This window comes from Hibiscus syriacus, unplaced genomic scaffold (assembly GCF_006381635.1).
Source record: "Hibiscus syriacus cultivar Baekdansim isolate YM2019G1 unplaced genomic scaffold, ASM638163v2 tig00110930_pilon, whole genome shotgun sequence".
Lineage (NCBI taxonomy): Eukaryota > Viridiplantae > Streptophyta > Magnoliopsida > Malvales > Malvaceae > Hibiscus > Hibiscus syriacus.
The window spans coordinates 611,533-637,348 of record NW_024062917.1 but is presented as its reverse complement, the minus strand read 5'-3'; the positions used below and the strand labels follow the sequence as shown (position 1 = coordinate 637,348).

The 25,816-nt window shown below is 35.0% G+C and overlaps 2 protein-coding genes and 3 pseudogenes across 2 annotated transcripts; 2 read left to right on the top strand and 3 right to left on the bottom strand.

The window, feature by feature from the left end:
• Positions 1 to 749: 749 nt before the first annotated feature.
• Positions 750 to 3,650, bottom strand: LOC120146594 (probable plastid-lipid-associated protein 13, chloroplastic). The gene is made up of 5 exons (XM_039160114.1): positions 3,396 to 3,650; positions 2,866 to 2,987; positions 2,711 to 2,794; positions 2,523 to 2,619; positions 750 to 1,045 (listed from the first exon to the last, which is right to left on the bottom strand). Exons 1-5 carry the CDS (start codon positions 3,483 to 3,485, stop codon positions 782 to 784), a joined length of 657 nt encoding a protein of 218 aa, XP_039016045.1. The 5' UTR covers positions 3,486 to 3,650; the 3' UTR covers positions 750 to 781.
• A 1,231-nt stretch (positions 3,651 to 4,881) lies between these two features.
• Positions 4,882 to 9,636, top strand: LOC120146595 (annotated as a pseudogene).
• Positions 9,637 to 11,378: 1,742 nt separating this feature from the next.
• Positions 11,379 to 24,934, bottom strand: LOC120146682 (annotated as a pseudogene).
• Positions 13,145 to 15,202, top strand: LOC120146683 (metal tolerance protein C2-like). The gene is made up of 10 exons (XM_039160182.1): positions 13,145 to 13,341; positions 13,481 to 13,589; positions 13,693 to 13,729; positions 14,025 to 14,104; positions 14,185 to 14,273; positions 14,396 to 14,465; positions 14,569 to 14,607; positions 14,692 to 14,842; positions 14,931 to 15,020; positions 15,101 to 15,202. The coding sequence occupies exons 1-10, from the start codon at positions 13,236 to 13,238 to the stop codon at positions 15,200 to 15,202; spliced, it is 873 nt and encodes a 290-aa protein (XP_039016113.1). The 5' UTR covers positions 13,145 to 13,235.
• On the bottom strand, positions 21,769 to 23,802 carry LOC120146681 (annotated as a pseudogene).
• Positions 24,935 to 25,816: the final 882 nt, after the last annotated feature.

Below are 25,816 nucleotides of genomic sequence, written 5' to 3'. Positions count from 1 at the left end.
AACCAGCCAAAAGTTCAACTTCTGTACTGGGAAATACCCAAGAAGAGGGGTGTTGACAGTATAATATCCAAGGGAATTCAACAAAAAGAAAAGAAAAGAAGTGTTATGGTAAACATCACAATTAGTTGGTAATGTTTTACCTTACATGGTACGAATTAACCAATTAGATTCATTGTTTCTTTCTGGTAATTCACACTAAAACCGTACAAGCTTGTTTTCCATTTTGATTATTAGCATGCCTGACTTTCTTATGCTGCTGCAGAAACAGACCCAAATCATCTTCCAAATAAGTTTTGTTAGAAGTGTACAGGCAATTCTGAGATGCAGTTCGGTAATTTTAAACTCCCATGATCTTTGCTCTCAAAAGAAAATTTCATATTTCACATAGCAACCTCTAAAATGTATTTGGAATAATCATCAGCTTTCTCTTTGCTGAAAAATGTATCATAACTATAATAACTACGGTAAGCACCTTCAAAGGCTAATCACCACACTTTAAGCCATAAGAAATGGCAAAAATGAAGGGTTATTTCAATACTTTCCAGATACTTCAGAGTATGTCAATGGTGCTATTGCTGCTGAGAATGTCATCTCATAGGTGCCAAAAGTGACATTAATGCCTAGCATCCATGAACATCAGCTGTGGGCTTCATTATTTATTTAGAAGAACATATATAAGCATACGGTCTCTAATAATGTCAGCCAAGATTAGATTTGAAGTACGTTTCAGTGATCATTTCAGCTTGGTCTTGTGTGATAATGTACATTGTCTATATTTCTATCAGCTATACCATCTTAAGAGAAAACCGGAAAACAATGAATTCTTACTCAGAGGAACTCGTAGTCCACTGGCCACTATATCCCTAATAGGAACTGAAAGTTGCTGGGCAGTAGTAAGAGCCTGACTATATGCACCTTTCAACTGCTCTGGTATTGTTTCTTCAACAATAGTTGGTGATTCAAACATCCCTTCAACATATTCTTCTTTCATTCGTAGTGGTCCCTCCACAGACACTCTGGTGGAAAGAATAAATTTGCTTTCTATCTGCATTGCACCAAGGATAACCTTCGGTCACTTAAAATTTTTGTAATAGTAAGAAAGAGCTCTTCCTAGAACTCAAATAAATACAATTAGAATTTAGAAAAAAGTTGAAAAAGTGCCTGTTCTAATTAACTCTATCCGTACATTGTTTAATCAAAGAATAATTTTGGTCAAAATTCACACAGCATGTTTAAAAATAGAAAACTCAAATGCTAAATGAGTAAAAAGACTTGTTCCACTTGGTTATAGAATTGTAAAGGCAATACAAGCTAGTGATGATATATATGCGAAACAATCAAAGAAGGAATAGCTCCATGGGGCAGCCAGTGACTGCACAAAGGCTTCCATTATGTACAGTAATGGTTCCTACTCTTGGGAACATGGTCAACAAATATAAATGGAGCAATCTTACCATGCACCAAGATTAAGATTAGCACAAGAAACAAAGAAATAGAGGAAATGATTCTAAAATTATGACCAGTTATTTAACTTTGATGGCAACAGAAATTAAAGAGAAAAAACTTTTGAAGTGGACTCATCTGTACACAGTGTTGTTTCAGTATTCCTAATTAGTGGTCTCCCAATACTAATGGTGTCAAATCGAGAGAATAAAAGGCCACCAAACCTTTCTAAATAGCAATGATGTTGAGCAACACAAGTTTGGACCTTGGATAGTAGACAAGCTCAAGCAAAATTTGTTAATACAAGTATTTTTAAATGGGAGGAAAATAATGTTGTCTCAAATCACATTCAGAGTTCTGATGCCCCAAATAATGACATCATCAGTGAAGGTTTAATGTGTGAATCCATCCAGTTAAGACTAGGGGCAAAACATAATCTTTACCAACTTCTATAGCAGTCAAGAAAAATATACTATTTAATTACCAATAGTGTACAGACTCTAGAATAAAGGATAGTCTCCACGTGGCTATATCATATCATTTTGAAGCAAATCGTGATCAACGTCACTTCCATTGCACAACAAATTATCAAAGCATTTTCTTGTTTAGCACACAGTAGATGTTGTACAGAAAAAGAAAGAGAGAGAGAGAGAACTGAGACCAAAGAGTAATGACTTTTGCTAAAACATTTTTTTACTAGAACTAGTTAAATTAATTTGGCTCGCATCTGAATTATGCATGAAAGAAGTAATAATATGTTGTACTATGTAACTCGACTTGAAGGTGAATACGGGAAGTATCCACCACGGGAAACTCAAAGGTTCTAAGTTTTTCCAAATATTTGGAGGATCACCTCATGTTCAAACATGTGTTCGACAGAAGTGTCGAAGACAAATACCTTAGGAAAAATGAAGAGTCAGGCAACAAAGGTGCTATGTATCTGATTAAATGAAGGAAGATGACAGCTGAACACACACACTCAAGGTGAGCATTTCATATGGAAGCCCATGCTGATGCTTTATGACAAATGATATTTATTTGTGTAGGAGAGGATATAAAGTTAGTTTGGAAATATTTACCGAGTTAAGCAATTTTAAATGTGCTGTAACCTTTGCAGATCCATCCTTAAGAAGCAAATTCATTTTTGAAATTCCTGCCAGTGTCGAAGGAAATCTCCTGCAAATTACAAGGGAAACACCAAGAAGATCAGCTGGCAGTCATTCATAAAAAATGGAGATCAGATCACCAGCTCTCAAAAGACACTCACTCAAATATGACTCTAGCAGCAAAAAGTCCGGGGCTTCCAGATCCAAACCACTCAAAGTTCCATAGACCCTCCAGAAAGGGAGACCTGGAAAGCTATACATAAGTCTTATGGAAAAGATGAACACGCACAAATTTGTTCTTATACTAAGCTCCTACGTTGTCGGCCTTGGTGATGGATTGAGCCTCTCAAGACCAGTTATCCCTTCATTCACATCGATTCGTTGCATATCTGTTGTTTTTCCTGTGACCAAAGCCTCAAAACCCCCAGCATCCTTAAACTGAAAGAATATTTAACAAATTTATGATGAAGGGGCCATGCTTTAAGGTGCTTAATAAAAAAAATGCGTGTATGTACTTGGTAGAGTACTCAAATAAATGATTGATACCTGAAATTCTGTTCTCATTTTGAATTAACATTATTATAGGCCCTGAAAAAATAGAAAAAAGAGAAGGCAATTCCTAGACGAATCTAAACACCTAAACAGACTGCTTTGACTTGTAATTGAGGCAATTAACCAATTGCTCGTAATTCTTTTTCTAGAAATCCAAGATTTAGCCTTAACTGAAAAGCAACTCAAAATTTTGAAATCAAACATTTTGACTTTGGCGAATTTCTATAACTACAAAACTTATTAGTAATTTAAGCTGGAAAAAATATACATGTTAAATAGTATGGAGAAACTCACAGCAAGCAGAAGAGATTCCTTAGCAGAGAGTCGTTCCATCTCTTTAGCATAAGTATCCGGAGCTCCTCCCTGCACAGTTTGCTGAACCATATAGGTACAAGGCGTTCTAGGACGGCTTATACGGCAGCCGGAGCTCCTCCGGTTACATTCCGGCGGTCTAATGAAAGAAACTCCCGCCAAAGACGAAGAAGAGAAGCCGGAGCGTACTCCCAAACTTGCAGGAAAGGATCCTTGTAAAGAGGCCAAGGATTGAGAAGTAAAATGTTTGTTTTTGTTTATTTATGATGCATTCTGCAGTGAAGAGAGGCTCTGGTCAATTTTGTGAAGATTTTTATTTTTGTGCCTCTGATGACCGTTACGTCACTAATAGTTTTTGTAAAATACACTACAGGCATTCAGTTATTAATAAGCTTACAAATAAATCATATCGTTTTAAAATATCATAATCAAGTCACTCAATTAATAGAATGTTTTAAACATGTTATTTGGATCACCGTTAAATATTATATGAAATACTGATATGATTTGGTATAATAATAATTTTATTCTTTAACACTAATACATTAAATTAATTTGATCTTAATTTAAAATAATTTAAATAGTTTATTCATACTTAAAAATTCTATTATTAAAATATTTGAACACTTCTACTGATAAAGTCTTTAATTATCTCTCTTCAACATAAATATATTTATTATTCTTTGAATATTTTAAGTGGAATCAGTCTTACCTATTCTATTAATGATTTTTGAAATTTTTAAAAATTTTTATCATAAAAAATTTATTGATATTGATAGATAAAACAAGGTTAATTATATATATATATATATATATATATATATACGCGCATGCACGAATGTGTGTGAAATAAGTATGTAGATTGTATTAGTCATAAAAGGTATGATGTAGAATAATATTATATATATATATATATATATATTCAAGATAATTATAAATAAAATATAACGAAAAATAATTAGTTACAATCCAATGAGTAAAAGCGTGAATAATTGAGACAATTACATATAAAAACATATCACTTCGATATTCCTGAGCATTAGGCATAGAGGAGAACTTAAATAGCATCTAAAGAAGACAAATATAAAATTAATATCTCTTTAACTCTAATATTATCCGACACATATAACTGAAAATTAATAAAAATATTCAAAATCTATAATAGACTCATTTTGATGAGATAGTTGAAGCGTTCAAAATCTTTTAAATTTTAGCGTTCCAATGATTTATAATTTTATGGATTTTTATATTTTTATTTTATCTAATTGTTTTAAAATTTTAATAATATTTGACTTTTAGTATTTTATAATTTTATTTTAATCATTAACCATCATCGACCAACCACATGATAGGATTACTGACTCAATATCGTCATCATCCTCTGAAATACCAAAAATATCCCATTCCTTATTCTTAACACTTTTCAATTCCTCCTTCCTCCTTCCTTCCTCCTTCCTTCCTCCGATCTTTATTTCCTTTTATTTTTCATTGTTTTAACTTCGTAATGATAAAAGCTTTACAAATTATTGGTTGTTCATCTGAGTTTATCTCTCAAAGACTAAAGAAGCCTCATTCTGGTAATGGGCTTTCTCTCATTTCTTCAAAAATAAGCTGCAACTCAACTCCCAAATCTCCGTCTTTTAGAGTGATTCAGATGTTTTCGACTCAGTCCCAGTCCAACTCAGATGCCCCTTCTTCCTCTTCTACTTCCGTTGCAGTTCATTCAGCTGTGAGTATTTTCTTTCGAATTGTGAATTGAGTGGTTTATTGAACATCTTATGATAGAAAAAAGTTGACTTTTTGTGTAATTAAGCAATTAATTCAGTGATTTACTTTTATGTAGTAGTATGCCGCGTATGTGATTATAAATAAAATTTAATTACAAAAAGTACAGTGTTTTTTAGGGTTCAAATGGCTATGTTGTTGAGTTGGTTTTATCTTGTAGCAACTTTATCTCGAATATTGATTATGGGTTTGCATTTTATCATGTCCGGAATCATCATATTGTGATCAATCTCAATCATGATATAAATTGTATGATTCTTTGTACAAGGCAAGTTTTGTTTAAGAGTTTTAGTTTATTAGTAAGCAAATTGCATTTAGCTGTTTGTTTGTCTCAGAACCATATTGACTTAGGATACCCTTGTTGAGTTTGGACGCTTTTGTGACTTCATTGCTTTTATGATTTCAGCTTTAACTTTTTTTTTTTTTTTTGATGAAGGAATAAACATTATTATTAAGCTGCCCTTTTTCGCAGCTCTTGTGTACTTACTTTGTAGAAACAAGTAAAATTCTTTATGTTAGATTTACTGTAATTTAGTTGTTAGAAACATTTGCTTGTTACGACTTAATTTTCAGTTCATTTTTTGTGTTGATATGTTGTTTACAAAGTTCATAAGCCCCCCCTGCGGTCGTCTATATTCATTGTCATTCATCAATCTCGCTTTATGTTTGATTACTTCTGTCTTTTCATCAAAATTTGATTAATGTATCTAGGTTTTCCTGAAATGGCTGCACTGATTTATTAAATATTGCTTGCAATGCAGCTTTTAGGAAGTTTAAGGAGCCTTGCATCCCATGATGTATTCATCTGTGGATTCTCCCAATGTCTTGTTATTTAGCGGTTGTTATAAACATTTCCAATTTTCTCTTGTTTTTCTTTTGGGTTCCATATATGGTTATTTTCTTCTGATTCTAGTCTCATTGTCTGCAATTTTTTGTTTTTTTCTCAGAATGTTTAAGCATTAGAAGAATCCTATAGTCTTTAACTTTGTTTGAGGGAGCAGAATATATTTCATATATTACATACTGTGCTATTCAGTATTCATTGATTTTTCTTTATTTTTTTGAAAGTTAAGTCCGCTGGAAAATTTTATTTCCTCTTTTATAGTTGTATTATTGTGAAACTCGAAGTGCGATGGTAGCCATAACTCGTTTTAGCACAAGGCAATTGTAAATTAAACTTCTTCGATAAACTGAAATATGGATTTTGTCTTGGTATTTTTCATAGTTGTTTTCTTTGTCATTGTACAGGGCAATGTTCATAAGATCAAGTTCTGCCAGTGGTGTGGTGGCCCAGCAAAGCATGAAATACCTGATGGAGAAGAGAAAATAAGAGCTATTTGCACCCTTTGTGGAAAAATTGCTTATCAAAATCCAAAAATGGTATGTTATTGCACCCTTTGTAGAAAAATTGCCTATCAAAATCCAAAAATGATATGTTATTGCAAATTAAAATGTGGCTTCTTGTTTTCCAAATGACAAGTTTCTGCCTAAGCCTTTGTGATGTGTGTGTGTGTGTGTGTTTTTTGAGGGTGGGGGGTGGGTGGAGGACCGAAGCAATCAGAAGAAATAAGGCTGAAAAATGAGTTAGAAGTCCTGAATATATCTAACACCTCATAAATAAAATTGAAATAATAAAATATTAAAAGCTCGTGTCATTTTTCCCAGCTTGGGAAAAATGACTCTGGCGAGAAAAGTTTTACCTCTTCAGCATAAATTTTGGATCAACTCCTTGCAGCTCTTCTTCCAAAATCCAAGTACTTTCACTAGTTCGTTTGCCTAACCATTTCGCCGAAAATCTCTTCTTCTTGATTACTCCTTCTAGACCTGGTTTCTTTCACATTCAACACATCCTCACTAAGCTCTGTTTTAGTCCTAGAAAGCTGATACATCTTATCTGACTTTTCAGCAACATCTTATGGTCCCCTCATCACAGCAGCAACGGCTGCATATTGCATTCTTACTCTGGTACTCGTCCCTTTTTGTTTAAGATGGAAAGGGTAGTTGACTTAGCTTGCTTTTATTTTTCTAACTCAGTATGTAGAAGTCACCAAAAATAACATCTGGAGGAGCACCCTCTCCCAAGAGATTCAAATGCTCAAACCAGGCTACAGAAGTTAAAATATGCTCCCTAGCTTCACGTAAATAATTTCCATCATCTATGCCACAATTGTTTCATATGAAATCATCAACTGACAACTTGTTCTTAACCATGGGATTAATAGAATCAATATGGAGCATTATGACAGAGTAAGCAAGGACATATGCTGTTTCAGCACTTATTCTTTTGTTCTTAACCTTTGGGTTACATTTGCGGTAACAATCAGTGAAATTTTCCATGGTTCGGTCAATCTTTTGTTCCTCACCAGACAATAAAAACCCTGCAAAAAAGCTCGGATTGCCTCATCAAACCACATGCCTTTAAAGTTAAAGGAGTTAACATAGGCATGCATCACACTCAGTGACAAATCTCCTTTCTCCAGGTTCAGGACTGCTTTGAACAACATCAATTCTCTTGGGAGAACAAGGAGTTGGAATGTGTAACTGTTTGTTCATCCAGTCAGTCACCCATTGATTTTAAAATAGCCATTAAGCACTTACTATCTTTAAGTTTCATGGTTGCTTCAAGTGTATAAATCCATTGACCAACCTCTCAAATATGTTTGAAAAATGGATATCACAGTCATAGTTGATAAATATATCAAAGCGCAAAGCCCTGTGTTAATTTTTGAGGCAGGATATTCCAGGTTCTCGATAATTCCAGACTTGTGTGATATCCTCTGGATTTTCAGTAGGTCGCTCCTTCCTGTATTTTGAGTTATCAACAAAAGGAATGAGTTTAGATTTTTCTGAAATAACGCACTTGCATTGAGATCAGGGTAGGTATCATTTTCTATTTTGGATGATTAGTTGAGGAAATAATACTTTGAGTAAATGCCTGTTTCCAATCTGAATCAGCGTTTCCCTTACTGATTTGTACTTTTGTTGCAGACTTAAATCATGATTTTTTTAAGATTACACATTTATGCTTAATCTGTTTTCTAAACTGGTACCTTTAGGTTGTGGGTTGCCTCATTGAGCATGATAGAAAGATTCTACTTTGCAAGCGGAACATTGAACCATCTTTCGGTCTTTGGTATGTATTTGGATGGTTGGAATTTGGTTTAGAAAAGGATTGAATACCGTTTTCTCTTCATCTTCCGATATTTATTTGAAAAGGAGACTAATTATGCATTTGAAGTATGGGGTACTCAAACTTGCCTTTATTGTGAAGTAGCTAGTTTCTAGTATCCTAATGGCCATTACAAATATTTGAGATGATTGGATGGCATTAACATAGGACACTTCCTGCTGGTTACCTGGAAATTGGAGAGTCCGCTGCTGAAGGGGCAATCCGGGAAACATGGGAAGAGGCGGGTGCTGAAGTGGAAGTCATTTCGCCTTTTTGCACAACTGGATATTCCTCTTATTGGACAAGTTAGAAGAAATATCCTTTATTACTTTATTCCATGTACATTTAAGGGAGATGTATGTAAATCTACATTGCATTGTCTATTTTGGAGCAGACTTATGTTATCTTCTTGGCAAAGCTGAAGAAGCCCCAGTTTTCACCCGGACCAGAATCATCCGAGTGCTCTTTCTTCGAATTGGACAATATTCCCTTTGATTCTTTGGCATTTTCTTCAATTTTTGTTACTTTGAATTTGGTATGAGCTTTTTCTCTTTCTTTCCCTCCATAAAACTAAATCTTGTTAGAATTTTGTTTAATAATTGTTATCAACTTAAATTTTACTAAAATGCATTCTCTCTCTGTTGATGCAGTACATTGAAGACGTCAAATCTGGGAATGTAAAGTTTCACTATGGTACCATTAACAAAAGGTATTTCAGTTTTTTATTTATTAAACTGCCACTAATGCATAAACAGAGAAATAGGTAGGAAAATATGTTTTCTGGTGTTTGTCAAAATATGCAATTTTAAGTTTTTCCAATAAAACTTTTTTTTTTACTTAGCCTGTTTTGCAGTATGACGTCACCTAGAGAAGCATACTCTTTTGATCATTGCACATTGCTTTTATTATTAATTATTGAGAAGCTCTCTCTCACGAGTTTGTTTTGCTTCTAATGTGTGTTGGCAGGCTTGGGACTGGTCCATCTGATATCCGTGCCTTCACCCTCGACTATCATTTGCAGGTTTGAGATACGGTCGAGTTCCCTTTCTCACATCTTACCAAAGAGGCAGAATTCTTGCAAGTGAAATCGTTGTTACCTTTTTGTCTGATGCTGCATCTTCCATTGAAGTAGTAAATCGCTACAATATTGATTCGATTGGTGTAATGAATTGCATTTTTCTTCTTACAATTCTCCTATCCTTTCGATTTGTTAGTCGTCATCCAGATTGTCAGGCCTATTGAATTCACTCTGTTTTGCCGCACTTTGAACATTGGTTTTTGTTCTACTTCCCTTTTAATTTTTTTGTTCTGCTTTCTGGGATCCAATTTTCATGCAGAATGCACAAGTTATCAGTTGATTGTTGAGATAGAGTCGAGCAACGAGTTGATGTCTATGAAATAAAAGTTTGAAGAGGAAACAACTGTGTAGCTCTTATAGAATTTATTAGGTACGATGTTGGATGTTGCAAATATAGTCTTCTAAAGCAATGGGGTTGAGATTGGGAGACACAAAAATGCTTGCTTCTTGTTCATCTGATTACACTGAAATAATAGCAAGACAAAGTAACCAACATGAATGTTTTTAAGTCTAGCAGAATTCACAAGAGAAATCTGAAGTCTACAACTTGGTTTGCTGATATTCAAATCTTGATCTTGCATCTCTGGGAAAAGTAAAACCACCACATTTTAAACATCTTCTTGCATCTCTCTGGGTTTTAGCATTAGAAAATTCTTATTTTTCGTATACTTGGAAGGTCAGGCAATGGAAATGAAAGACGATCAATGTAGGTAAATAATTGACCGAGAAAAGAGCAATATTAGTCGTAAGAACTTAACCAACTCATGACGAAAGGATCAATTCATGGTGATGATGCCCCTAAAAACAAATTCAAAATATTTGAAAGGAAATGGAAGAAACTTGATTTTGTTTTTCTTCATTGTGTTTGGTAACCGGCAAGAAGCATAGAACTAAAGATGATAGGATAAAAATATAATTAGAAGGACTAGTTAAAGTAAGACTAATGTTTTCATTTCACACTTGGGAGGACTGAATTTGAAAGGAAGGGAAAGGTACACAAATAGGATGATTCTAAAATACAAGACGACGGAAAAAAAGACAAAAATCGGAAAAAAAAAGACAAAAATCGAAAAAAAAAGACAATAATCGGAAATTTTACTAAGAAATTAATTTTTAGAACAAATTAGCTAACATTTTAGGTTGAAACCGAAAATATTACGTTCTCCATAACAAATCATTAAAATTGCACAACTATTTCGGTTGAAACCTAAAAAATTACCCTCAAGACATTCTCGATTGTAACTAAAATTATTACTAAGTTTATAACTTTTTAGGGTAAACATGCAACATTTTAAGGTTAAAACCCACCACAATGTAACATTCTCGATTGTAACTAAAACTATTGCCAATTGTATCACTTTTTATATTAGACATTGTAACATTTTAAGTTAAAATCCGCTACAAATTAACCTTAGATTAGGCCGTTGTATAGCAGAACTACCCACACAAATATATCCATTTTGCTACCAAACGAGGAAGTAGTTATTTTTCATATATATGAAAGATAATAATAACTCTTATATCCATGTTTGAATATGCATCAACATATATGTTGGACACAAATACTTTTAAGAGTAACATAGAAAGCAACAGCCTCTAACTGACTAATTAATAAATGAACACTACAATCCAGATTCCAGCAGTTGGGCACATATGACACACTGAAGAAAAATGACAAGCAAGCAATAGCAGTATAGCATTGAAATTACAGGTGCAATGGACTATATTAGATGATACTGAAAGAAATAGCAGCTGAATAACAATGCCTGTTCAATACAGAATTGCATACAATTTAACAGGTTCTCATAATGAACGCACCGATACCAACAGGTTCACCACAGTTTACCATATCCTCAAACCAATCTGATTCTAACTAAATCCTAACCACGGATTCAACATGCAGTGTAAAAACAACATAAGAGAAACATGAATGAACCAACCTTGTTACGGGTTTCTGCAAATCACGAGCCTTTAATGGAATCAACAAAACCACTGGTGAGCAGTCTCTCAACATACTTGCCAAGAATATCCATCTCCAAGTTCACCTTTTGCCCAATTTGCTTCTAAGGAATCACCACTTTCTGCTGGGTATAAGCTACTAACATGAAATTGAAACAAAGCTCCTCGTCAAACACATCCACCACTGTCAAACTAGTTCCATCCACGGCTATAAATCCTTTTGGCACCACATATTTCAACAAGCTTTTATCCACCTTAACCTTGATCCACAATGAATCTCCTTCAACGTCTTTCCCCACTATCTCCCCTGTTCCATCCACGTGTCCTTGCACGAAATGGCCTCCCATCCGACCCGTTGGTTGGATAGCCCGCTCCAAATTCACCAATGACCGGGGTTCCAATTCACTCAACGAAGTTTTCCTTAGGGTTTCAGGGGCCAACCCAACAGTGAATTCTCCCAAATGGGTGTCGAAATTCGTCACCGTTAGGCAAGTTCCATTGACGGCAATGCTGTCACCGAGGCGGACATCCTCTATAACGGTTTTGGCGTGGATTTTTAGATCGAATCCGCCGTGATCGGTCATACCCAACTGCTTGATTTCACCCATTTCTTCGACGATACCGGTAAAGAGGGAGCGGATCGTGGGGGTTTGGGTTTGAATGGTTGAGTAAAAAGTGAGTGAGAAGAGGGTTTCAAAATGGGTTGGATTTTGAGGTTGGAATTCAATGGAGCAGCTTTTAGGAGGTTGAAGATTACTGGGAATTTAGGAGAGGCATCGGGGATTCTGGCAAGCGAATTCAGAGATGCAGAGAGCGCCATTGCTTTGCTTCTCCAGAAACAGAACAAGTTGACTTTTCTCCGATTGTTTCTCCAGCGTTATAAATATTATCATATTAAGTGTTCAACTTTTTATATGTTATCTAACCTCTTTTTAACGTTGATTATTAATGGGAGAAAATAACATTATCGACCGACCTTGCACAACATCTTGCAATATGGATGGACTTACAAAAGACGGTTGCTCTTTTAAAATTTAAAAAAAAATATTAAAAATTATTTTTACTTTCTTAAATTTTATAAATTTTTTCATAATTTAAATTTTATAAATTTAATCTCATAACATAAAATCTTATATTCGTCTCTACTTTGTAAGCAAACATAAATATTAATGAGAGAATTTTTTGCAAGACACTAAACTTGCCACGTGTGATCGACGATGATTATTTATTGTAGTATAAGGATTGAATATTTGAGATTTTAGAGTTTTAAATTTAAGAGTTTGATAATTTAATATTTTGAGACGACGATAAGAATGATGATCGGTCAATAAAAACTATTATTTTACTGTTTATTTTTTTGGATTATCGTTTATCTAAAGAAAAAAATATTTAGCCTCATTTAAAAGTTTGGTGGTTTAATAAAAGAATATTACAATGTTTATTTATAATCGTCTTCTTTAAAATGTTATTCATTGCACCGCATGCATTACTGGTTTGGTTGCAGTCGCCGCCAATAGATACAAAGAGCATGCAAAAATTAATTATCCATTACTCCATTATCTGATCAACCAATCAAGTATTGCCAACTGTGAAACCTACGGTGGTCGGAACATTTATGGCCGACTTATCTAAAACTCACCTTAGTTACTCTAGGCTTCATGGTACCTTTAAAAACTACACCTTCGTTTTTCATAAACATTCGCCATTTTTTGTATTCATTTCAAATCAAATGGAGAAAAACAAACCAGTCAGCTACTCTGATTCATTTTTTGGCCAAGTAAAGGAAGATAAATTCTGGGTTTTGAATTTGGTTTTGCTGGCTTTTCGGATTATGAGAACCGGTAACCGGCAAATGAAGAGCTTGCTCTTTATGATTTCACTTAATTTGGCCTGTTCTACAGTTGAGTTCGCCATTGGACTCTTTACGGGTCGTATTGGTCAGATTCTACTTCATTTTACTATTGGTTTTTCGATTTCAAAAGTTAATTTATTCAGCTTTGTACTTCGATATTCATTTTGATTCTTCAGCTTTTTATCTGTTTTTCTTTTCTTATGTTGTTGTGCTTGTCCTTTCAGGTCTGGTATCTGATGCATTTCATTTGGCATTAGGGTCTGGTCTCTTGACATTTTCATTGTTTGCAATGGCAGCTTCTCAAAGAAAGCCTGATCATGTTTACACTTACGGGTGAGATTATACAAATTTTATTTCCATGAGTAAAAGTTGGTGGGATTTAATGGTATCTGTACATGATTGAGCTCTAATAGTTTCATGTTTTTACAATTATTAGGTTCCAAAGGCTTAATGTATTGTCTGCTTTCACCAATGCCGTAAGTATTTGTATTTCCAATATTCTCTTCTGCTTTCAAATGTACTCTTAGCCTGTGTTGCACGGGTATGACAAGCCAATTCCATTTCAATTACCTAATACGTATCCGTACCATGTAATTTTGTAAATTACCATTTCACGCCCTTGTATCCATCGCCGTTTCTGTCCCCGTATTCGTATGATCAGTGCAACATAGCTCTTAGTAATGAGAAATATTGCAGCAATTTTTTCTTCTTCTTCTTCTTTTCTTTTCTGCAATGAAAATGTCATTCTCCATTCGTCTAATTGTTTAGACAGTGTTTCTATTGTTCATGTCATTCTCCTTAACTGTGGAAGCACTTCATGCTTTCATCGAAGATGAATCAGAGCACAAGTAAGTCGATCATCTTGTTTTTGATTGCTGGTACATTAGGATATTAATTAGTTGTCTATGATATATATTTGCTGCTTCAGACATTATTTAGTCGTATCGGCAGTGACAAATCTGATGGTGAATCTTAATGGCGTTTGGTTCTTTAGAAATTATGCTCGAATCAATCTTGGTAAGTGGGAAACTGGGAATACTTTAGTTTTGAGATTTTACATCTCAAGTTGAAATAAGAACGCTTAATAGGGTTATGATGGCATAATTTTAACATGGGGTTGAATCATGATTTTCTTGCAGTTTACAAGAAAGCTGAAGATATGAATTACCACTCAATTTGCTTGCATGTTGTTGCAGATTCCATTCGCTGGTGTGATATGTTCTGTCTCTATGCATGCCAATGACTGCTCCTTTCTTTCATCGATTACGTCCGACTTAAACCTATATATATATTTGTTTGTTTGTTTTCTCAGTGTAGGTTTGATATGGACGTTCTGGTTATTGTCTCTGGGGTAATTTCTTGCTTCAATCTTAAAATCTACTCCTACCGCTCATTCCTCTAGTTTGTCTCGTAATTTTTGTTCTGCACATTGCAGGGTAAATAATGCTGAAGCTTTGTGCATGGGATTAGTTTCGTGTTCAGTATTCATGCTCGTAATGCCTGTATTTAAAGCTAGTGGCGGCGTCTTGCTTCAGATGGCACCACCTAATATTCCATCTTCAGCTTTGACCAAATATTGGGAGCAGGTAGGTAATTCGCCTCTACCTTTGACATGGCTATGCATTGTTTTTCTTACGTGAAATAGATAAGTTTTTTGTTTTGGATCTTGGTTAGATCAGTTGTCTTAAAGATGTTACACAAGTGTCGGAAGCTCGGTTTTGGGAAGTAGTTCCTGGCCATGTTGTTGGATCCCTTTTACTTGAGGTCATTTATTGTAACATTCTTCTCGTATGTTATTTTCTTAGGCAGAAATAGAAATATTTAGTTTGTTGAGATTTGAGCAGGGTAAGCAGGGGATGGATGATGGGGCAATAGTGGAGTACGTGCATGGTTTGTACGGTGACTTGGGAATCAATGATTTCACTGTACAAACTGATTATATATGAACATTGTATCTGCTTCTTGGCTTCAGTTCACCTTTCCCATAATCATAGTAGTACTAGTAATTGATATTATTTATCCATTTAACAAACTTTTTTTAAGATAAAAATATATATTAATTAATCCAGAATGCATAAGCTTCCACAAAGTTTGCGTCCTGCATGGCACAAAATGGACGTCCATGGCAGGTCATCACTTGCCCAGCATGATTGCGACCCACAACCCCAACTGTGCCCTGTCCCGTAGCTGCCACGAAAGTTCCATCAACATTGATTTTAACCACCCCTACCGGCGGCTTTGTCTAGTGCAACATAAACCCGACAAAGGCCTGACCACTACTGAGAAATCATGATGCAATAATCGAGCATCGTCTACGATGAAGAATACCGGATGAAGACTATTCTCGTGCACCAACATGTTCCTCCAGTTTCAAACATTCCATAGGATTATGATGAGGAATGTAAACATGTCTAAGTCCAGTACTTCCAAAGTAGTTTCAAGACATAACTTGCAAGAGATTTGTCGACCCTCTCAAACTCTTCTATCAATTGCAACTAGTACAAGGAGACTACGAGTTTCAGTATAGTCTCTCGTTGCATTTAGAGTGGTCTCCTCAGCGTTGGAACAAAGAGCACGAGTCAATTCTCAAGACTGGCAGCACGTAACCTTAAACCTACAGGTAGGGCGTCAATCCCGAGTCGCCAACCAAGGATTCTTATCTTGGGTAAAACAGGGGGCTTGGCCAACGCATGCCACAGCGTCGAGGAATCAACCTTACCACCCTGCTGTCACCAAAGCCAGTGGTAGCCAAACCTGGTGGAGTACAAACCCGAAGCATGATGGCTCCAAAGCAGCATGTCACCATACACCAGAGCAATGGGGCAACGAAGGATAACACCCATGTCATCTGCTATAAAGACATTGCTAACACGTTTGGCGTCCCACACAGACATATCTAGAATCATAAAATCCTCACAAAGAACCGAGGAAGTGGAACTATCCACGTATGTAGCCTAGAGCGAGATTAGCCTAGACCCACCCCATGGATCGCTATGCGTTCGTATTCAACTGTTAATACCAATCCTCCGTTAAAAACCTGGTTTAAGATCCTTTATTATCGTGTAGAGGCTTCTCCAAGCAAAGGACGACCTAGTACCCAATTGAGCCTCTAACACGCTACTACGAGGGTAATATTTAGCAACTAGCTAGAACCCTACACACAAGAGTTTGAGGGTCGTGAATCATTCACCTAATTTGTTTTCCAAGATGAGCAACGTTGCAAAGGTGCAAATCCTGACAGCCGAGTTCACCTAGTAGTTTAGGAAGGCAACATTTTTTCCAAGCAATCAATGGCCAACCCCGATCGTGAACCATCTCAGACCACCAATAATCCTGCATGATAGAGTCCGAGTCATTAACAAAATCATCCGACAGCAAATAGCAAGTCATGATGTATGTCGGTAGCACTTGTGCAACGTATTTAATGAAAACCTCATGACCACCATGAGACAAAAGATTCTTCGTCCAACTCTTCATACGTTGGAACACTCTCTCTCTCAGATACCCAAAGGTAGTCGTCTTGTTTTGACCTGGGCATTCCTAAATATAGACCTGGATCTGATTCATCACGAACTCTCAAAATAGTAGAGATTTTTTATCGGATAGGCTCAATTGTGTTTGTACTGAAAAATAACATAGATTTTGAGTAATTTACCTTCTGACCTAAACTAATTTCATAAACATCAAGGAAATCCTTAAGGTGACGAGCCTCGATAGTTGAATACTTGAATTCTTGAAAAATATCATGAGGTCATCTGCATAGAATAAGTGGTTCGCCCGGGGACCCTATTGGTTAACCCGAATACCTCTAATCTAATTCGATCGTTGCTGGCTAGTCAACAAAGCTGATAAGCCATGTTAACACAATAAAATTAAATATGGGGATAATAGATCAACTTGTCATAACCTTCTCTCCGGCCTGAAATCATCTCTGAGCTTTCCGTTAATGGCGATCTTATGTAAAATTAAAAAAAAACCCCTCAATAATTAATTAAATAGAAAAACAACCCTAAAACAAAATTATTTAAAAAATGACCCTCAAATTGTAAACGTAGAACTATATCGTATTCTACATAACGTGTTTTAAAGATATCGCGTTTTGTAAAACGTAAAATTCATTAATTTTTCAGATAACTTAATTTAATTTATGGATAAAGGGCACTATAAATGTATGTAACTTGTATTTCGTAAAATGCGAGATATTAATGACTTTTTGTAAAACACAAGATTTGAGGATCATTTTTCTAAAACTGATCGAGGGTTATTTTTCCAAAAAAAAAACTGTTTGTGGCTATTTTTCAAATAATTAATTATTGGAGGGTTTTTTTTTTACATAAAATCGTTTCCGTTAATGTGCAAGTAATAGGTGACCAATGAAACACAATGCATAGTCAAACTCACCAAATTTAGAAGCAAAACCTAATTTAGACTAACCGCCTTCAAAAAAATATCATTCAACCCGGTCACAAGCTTTCTTCGTATGCGCTTAAGCGTCACACCTTTAATCATACCGTTCTTGGATAGTTTCATGCAAGGCCGGCCCAATACATGTGCCGGATGGGCGATCGCACAGGGCATCAATGCACAGGGCATCAATGTTTAAGGGGCATCAGTTTTCTGGGGCAACACGTTTCAATGGAGTTATTTTCTCTTCCCTCTCTCTCTCCTCTTCCTCTGCCATGGCTACTTTATTCTGCCTCTCTGCAACTTCAAACGCGAATTTGTTTCTCTCGTACGAGAATGGGAGTTTCTTCAACTTCGTCTAAGTCGACTTCGCAAGTGATTCGGCATGTTGCTTCTTCAAATTCGAAAGTCGTCGACTCGTCGTCACCAGAGAACGAGGCAAAAACACCAAGCTCATTGACGCTCTGGTTTATACTTTCACTTTCTTCTTTGATTTCCCCTTTTTAAATGCTTCTGATGTTTTTATTAAGTTAATAAGTTACTTAGAGTTTCGCTTTTATCACTTTTTATTTGGAACTTGAAAGAAAAATAGTTCATTTTTTACCATATATTGAAAATCGTTCACTGGATTCTGGATTTTGGAATAAAAATCCATAGGAATTCTTTCCTTGGTTATCCTAGTTTATATAAATAATGATATTAGAAGGGGAAAAAGTGATTTCTTGAAATAGGATTTTCCCTTCCAATATGAACTTTGATAAATTTTAATCGAGATTAAAAAAATTGAACCTTTTTCACAAACGATTTTTAATTCAAATGCACTATGTTATATCTATCTAGGTGCACTCAATAATCTGAACTTTGTTTTGTGGATCCAATGACACTTATTTAGCTGTAGGAAGTTGAGATTTATGACCTTGAATGGTTGAAAAATTGGAAATTTCCTCTGAAACTATTGGTTGTTCTACTTCTTACTAATGCAATCATCTAGGTGCACGAGTTTGTATCATTTTTAGTTTAGAGTATATATGGAAGTCTATAGTTGCTTCATAATCTGAGATATTTTTCCTACATTAGCTTGGGGTGCTGCTGGAACACTATCCATCAACTTATATGTAAATTAATTAGTTGCACTTGATTTGCTGTTTGTAGATGTAAGAATCATTTATAGTTATGGCATAGCATATGGAGTAGTCTTGCTTTTCATTGAAATCAAAATCCTCAAATTTGATCAGTAATTGAAGATTGTTTACAATTGTCAATTGACAATGCTCATTCCTTTCAAGTACCTGTTGATCATGTTGATCAAATTGTCTTGGAGAAAGCCCTATTTGCACCGGGTTGTTGCTGTTGCTTCACCTTCTGCTGTTCGGTATGTAGTTGATCCTTTTCTCAGCAACTGTAGAATGTCTCAAAATATTTTTCTATTTGTTAATCTGTTATAGAGGATGTTCTTCTATTGAGCTTATCTTCAGCCAGCTTATTATCCGTCCTGTAGACTTGTTGCACCATATAATTGGAATTATCATGGTAGCTTGACCTTGTCCTGTTTCGGATTATAATTGTTTTAAAAATATTATTTATGTTTTGTCTATTATACGGTACAAGTATAGGGGCATAAAAATATTATCTTGCCCAGGACATTAAAACTCATTGGACCGGCCCTGGTTTCATGTAATGAAAGAATACCTGTTAAACTTATTTTATAATCATTTTTAAACTTGTGAAATTCTAATTGTCTATAATTTATTAAGAAAACTTACTTACCGATATCTTTAATTAATATATTTCAAATACTAATATTTTAAAAATCTTTAAAATTTTAAAAATGTCCATTCAAACAGCACGTTAAGATTCTATTTAAATTTTTTTTATGATTGTATAAATTATACTTGTAACGTTTGATTAAACAATCACTTTTATTTCTATTCAATTTTTAGAGTATTTTAATTTTCAATGTTTCATTTTAGGGAAGAATATTCCTGGTCGGATGAAAATCGTTATTTGATTAACGATCAATATTTATCGTTGATGTGATAAGTTATATGTGTTCAAAGTACCGACGTGACACATACCACGTGTTCAAAGTGATGATGTGACACATATCACGTGTTCAAAGTGATGATGTGACACATACCACATGTACAAACTACAAAATGATAGTGACACGTGTTACATGTTCAAAGTGATTATGTGTCATTGTTATATGTCTAAAGTGATGATATGAAACATGTTATGTCATCACTTTTGACACATAAGACTTGACATGTCAACAATAATAATTGATCATTAGTCAACTAATGATTTCTATCGAACTAGGAGGCTTTGTACCCGAAATGAAACATTGTAGTTAAAGTACTTTATAAAAGAATATAAATCAACATGACTTTTTTATCAAATATTACTAGTGAATTTTAACATTACACATTTGAAAAAAATATCCTACATTAGAATACCTTTATTCAAGTTCAGTTTTTACTCTAGTGTTTTGGTATTGAATGTGCGATTTAATTTATCCTTTTTGTAAGTCTATTTTTGGTTAAATTTGAACTACATGTTGATAAAAAAAAACTTTAAAATATCTATTTAGCTTCAATTAATCTTTTTGAAAATAAAATTTCTCCTTTTTTTAGTTTAGTTCCTCAATTTTACATAATTTTATAATTTTTTCAATTCCTCCTTTATTTTAAGTCCATTTTGATCAATTTGGAACCATATGCTCTTATACAACTATATAATGTCTATGTAACTTAAATTTCTATTTTTAACAAGATAAATCCTATTTTTTAAATTTAGCCCCTCATCTTTTTATTTTATTCAATTTGGTCATTCGATTGTATTTTTTTTGAAAATTCTTTCTTTCCATCAATTCTTTGCTTTATCTTCAAAATCCACTGTTTTAGAAAAATAATATTATACATATATTTTATAATTTTAGATAATACTTGATTTATTTAATTAACATTTCAAACCTTATTTACACATGTGAAAAGAATATGAAGAAATATATATATGTATATCATATATGATTAAAGAAAGTCGTTTAAATTCGAATCAATTCGTTTCATAATATTATAAACAATTACAATTAAATTTGAAGAGAAACTCGAACAAATCAACTTAATTTCAAAAAATAAAATAAAATTTGAATCATAAAATAAGCTCGTCAAATCAACTAACCGATCGGATAAGGAGTAATCACCCATACTAACTTCTATTCAAATTCATTGTTTAAATGTTGACTTAACTATAAAAAAAAGGTAAAATATTTTTTAACCATCCACGTTTATATTTTATTTTTATCAAATTGACCCTTAAAAGTTGTAAAGATAGATGATTGAAATGTATTATTCAACGAATCAAGCCACCTCAATGGTGAAGAAATTGTTGTTATTTCTTAAGGTTTCGGATTCGAGCACCACATAAGTAGGGGTGTACGAGTATCCAATGTCAATGGTGAAGGAATTGTTATTATTCCTTGAGGTTTCGGGTTCGAGCACCACATATGCATGGGTGCACAAATATTTAATGTCAAATGATTGAATGTCTTTAAACAAATATTATTTTATATTCACCATAAACTAATAAAAAGAAACTAATGGTGATTTTTTATGAGTTAATTGGATAGGTCCCCAAATTGTCCCCAAACTATGATCACATTTTAAATTAATCCTTAAAATCTTAAATATTTTTATATCAGTCCTCAAATCATCAATATAATTCTATTTTGGTCTTTTAACTAACATGTCATTAATTTTATTGATTAGAAAATAATTTATTTTTAAGGTTTGAGAAATTTTTAAAATATATTAAAATACATAAGTGAATGAATTTCGTGTGCGTATTTGGTTAATGTATATAGAGTGTGAAAATTAAAGCAACTAAAAATAAAATATATAAAATGCATATTAATATCCAATATTTATCTTGCAAAAACTTTCAAGTGAATAGAAAAACTCAGAGTACAAACAAATTATACATCTTAGACTTGGAAATTATTTCATTTCCTTCGGTGAGTCCAAGATAAATTAGTTTCTAAAAATTAGTTTGAAAATCTAAGTACTTATCTCAGAGTCTATCATACATGAAACTTATGTACTAATATAACTGTAAAACAACTGTTCTATTCAAAAAGGAAAAGCCACCCAGGAGTACAACTATGAACATGACAAGGATCATCTGCCACTAAGTTCCGTTGTGGTCGTGAGTTGACCTCCGGTTATTGAGTTATTGATATCTTCTCCGATGAGCGAAGGGGCCATGGCCGGCCACATGAATGCAGGCTTTTCTGTAGGCACATCTGGTGCACACACTTCCCCCGTAAGAACCTGCAAAGCACTTCTCATGGAGGGTCTTTCATAAGGATTCGGATGACAACACCCCAATCCCAACATTACTGTGCACCGAGCTTGATCCTCGTCGAAATCATGGTTTAATCGATCATCGACTACATCGGTAATTCGTTCCGTCCTATGATGTTCCCAGACCCACTCTACAATGCTGATGTTGTACTCGTTTTGCTCATTTTGATGCCCTGGTTTTCTGCCACACGCTAATTCAAGTGTTAGTACTCCAAATGCATAGATGTCGGTTTCAACGGTTGCCTTACCTGTATGGAAACTTTCCGGAGCCATATAGCCCGGCGTTCCAGCAATCTCCTTGGTTGAATAGTGTTTTGTCTTTGAACTGAACTGTTCGGGCGAGTCCGAAATCTCCCAGTCGAGCATTGAACTCCGAATCTAACATTATGTTACTGGCTTTTACATCTCGATGAATAACCCTTTTCTCACAACCATTGTGAAGATAGTCCAGTGCCTTGGCCACCCCACAAATGATGTTATGCCTTGTTTCCCAATCCAGAGTTGTATCGGTATCGGTCCGAATTTGGTTCCGAAATATGTACCTGTCTAGGCTCCCATTCGGCAGGAACTCGTAAACCAGTAGGAGCTCATTGCTTTCATAGCACCAACCAAAGAGTTTAACTAGGTTCTTATGGTGGAGGTTGCTAATGGTGGTCACTTCTGCTATAAAATCTTGCTTCCCGTGGCGTGTATTCTTTAGAATTCTTTTCACAGCTACCTCTTGCTTTCTCAAAATTCCTTTATAGACCGTTCCGAATCCGCCGCTGCCGAGTTTGTTATTGACGTTGAAGTTACCGGTGGCGGCTTTAAGTTCCTTCAATCGGAACTTTTGAGGTGCACTAGAGGACCTTTGTATCTCTTTCTCGATGTCCATCTCGTCATCGTTGTTCCTTTTCGATCTGCTCTTGCGTCTTAGGTATAACAAGAAGCCAACCCCCCCTACCAAAATGACTGCAACTGTTGGAATCAAGATCCAAAGCCAAAGAAGATTGGCTGAACCTTTGATTTGAGTCTCAAAACTGATGAAATCCCAGGATTTTACAGTATTGACCTGTGCATACTCCCCGGTCGAACTCGAAAATCCGATGAAAACATCCTGAGGAAGATTTTTCGACAGATCGAGATGACTAATGATAACAGGATCTCCCAAATCATGTTCACTTAGCCTAGTCAACTTGACATAAACCAACAAATCATCAGATCTTGCATCATATTGAATCCTGGCAGTGATATCTTCACCACTTGAAAGATTCACACCATGGCTTGCCAATGGTTCTTGATCGATGGAATATATATTTTTCACATCTACACCAACATGATTATCATCAACATCCATCGAATCACTCTTCCTCGTATCGAATTCCACAGCAGCTATGTGATTTATGTTTATGGTACTTACGTTTACGATCCCGAGCCACGGCCCTCCGCTGTTGGTCGGGAGTGCAGCGCTGTCGGTCAATACGAAGGCGAGACCCTCCGCTCCGGGAGTGGATAGGGGTCTGATGTTAAGCACAAAGGTTGTGATAAATGATGATTTGGTGCCTTTGAGCTTGTCCCATAGTTTGAGTGGCTGCTTATACAGGATCCTTCCTGATGAATGCCTGGAAACGGGGCTTACTTGAACGACATTGTTGATGACTGAGGAATTGAGTCGAATGAAATCGTTGGCATCCGCAGAGGTGAATGATGGATATCTGAAATTAAAGCACAGAATCTGTGAAAGGCTGCTAGAAATCAAAATTGCTTGGAGGAAGGGGATGAATTTAAAGTGAGAAAACATCTTAAGAATTGGCTGTTGATCTAAAACAGTTGCTTTTAGTATAATTTGTACATTTTAAATTTTTGTGAACAATGAAATTATATTAATAAGAGTTAATTGCATCATATGTCCCTAAACTATTATTCTCATTTTAAATTGGTCCCTAAAATTTTAAATATTCCAATTTCATACTCAAACTATGATACTCATTTTAAGTTAGTCCTTAAACTTTTGATCATTCCAATTTCATCTTCAAACTATGACCCTCAGTCTAAATTGGTACCCAAACATTTAAATATTCCAATTTCATCCCCAAATTCATCCAAATATGTAATTAGTTTTAACAATAATTTAGCCTGGAATTTATTTTTATTCAAACATATAATAATATAGCTTGTCCTAACAGTTTTATTTACATGGAACATGATTAGTATATACATATAATTTGGGATGAAATTGAAATACTGAAAAAGTTTGGGGACTAATTTAGAATGAAGGATATAGTTTGGGAATGAAAATAAAATATTAAAAAGTTTGAGGATAAATTTAGAATGATAGTAATAGTTTAGGGATGGAATTGTAATATTTAAAAGTTTAAGAACCAAATTAAAAAGAGAATCATAGATTGAAGACATATGATGCAATTAACTCTATTAATAAATATCCAATTATTTAATTATGCGGTAGAATACACTGTAGGTTACTCAATTATGTGTTTGGTAACAATTGGATCATTTTTTCCATAAAAGTTATAAACATGTCAATTAAAATATTGTTACAAACATGTTACTTTTTTTTTTGTAAAAGGTTACTTTGTATTAGGGGATTAACAAAGTAAACATTCCAATGTCCTCGTTAAAAAACCTCCTTAATCCGGAGGAAAAAAGTATGCCTTGAGGTGCAATAGGGAAAAAACATACCATTACACACAAACAGAAATAAGCAACACAACATGAGACAACCCCCAGCAAAAGCAGAATAGGATCAAGACAAACATTAAAACCCAACCCCAAGCTAATCTGGGAGCAAGACCGGACAAAAGAAATGATAAGGAAAAGCAAAAAAAGCAGCTTTAGACTCAAAACAAAAACATTAGCCATGCAACCACCATCCACTGGAAAAACAAACCTTACTAAAGACGACAATGACCAAAGGTAAAGCATCGTAAACTCCAAACAGATTTCACGAGAAAAATCAAACGATGAAAATCGAAAACCTACTCAGCCCTGTAAATTCCACCCCAAAGCAACGGCAACCACTAGAGCCAACTCCGCTTCATCATAATCACCTCGAACTCCCTCATAATACACTTTATCTCTACTCCCAACAGGAATGCGACTACTTCTAAACGTTTGGCCTACCATCTCGACACCTTCGATCAAAGATTTTCCTATTTCCAAGAATGAGTCTTGACGATGCTCTTAGACTAACCCCACACACCCACCTTCTTCTAGCCTTAGAAACTCTAGCAACACTCGAAGAACTGGGGATAATAGGCCTTATAAGAGAGCTCCCAGAACTGAAAACACAGTTATCTACCGGATGCTCCTCATCCAACACGAGGAAGGAAGACACCTCGTCAAAAGCCACGTCAAAAGTCCTAGTGCTGGTGAGTATGGGTTGATTCGCCCATGCTAGATCCATTCCCCTATTAATATTAATTAAACCAGCACTATCGTCAAACACGTGCTGCTCACGACTACACTCCACTAAATCAGTTGCGTGTTGTCCCCCTTCATCTATAAAAGCTTTGACTTTATCGACAATAACATGCTCCTCACGAAGCTCATTAACAGAGGAGAAAGGCACAACATGGAGCCCTGCATAGTCCACGTTATCAACTACACTTTGTCCCCTATCATCCAAAAAAACATTGGTTTCATTACACCTCTGACATACCAACTTTCCATAGTCTTGCGCGACAACACCCCCCACGATACCACCTCTTGCAGTACCCACCGCCTCGAAGACAGAAGAAATTAGACCTTCTTCAACCTCAGTACTGTTAAAAGTCAAATAATTTAGGTACCAAATGG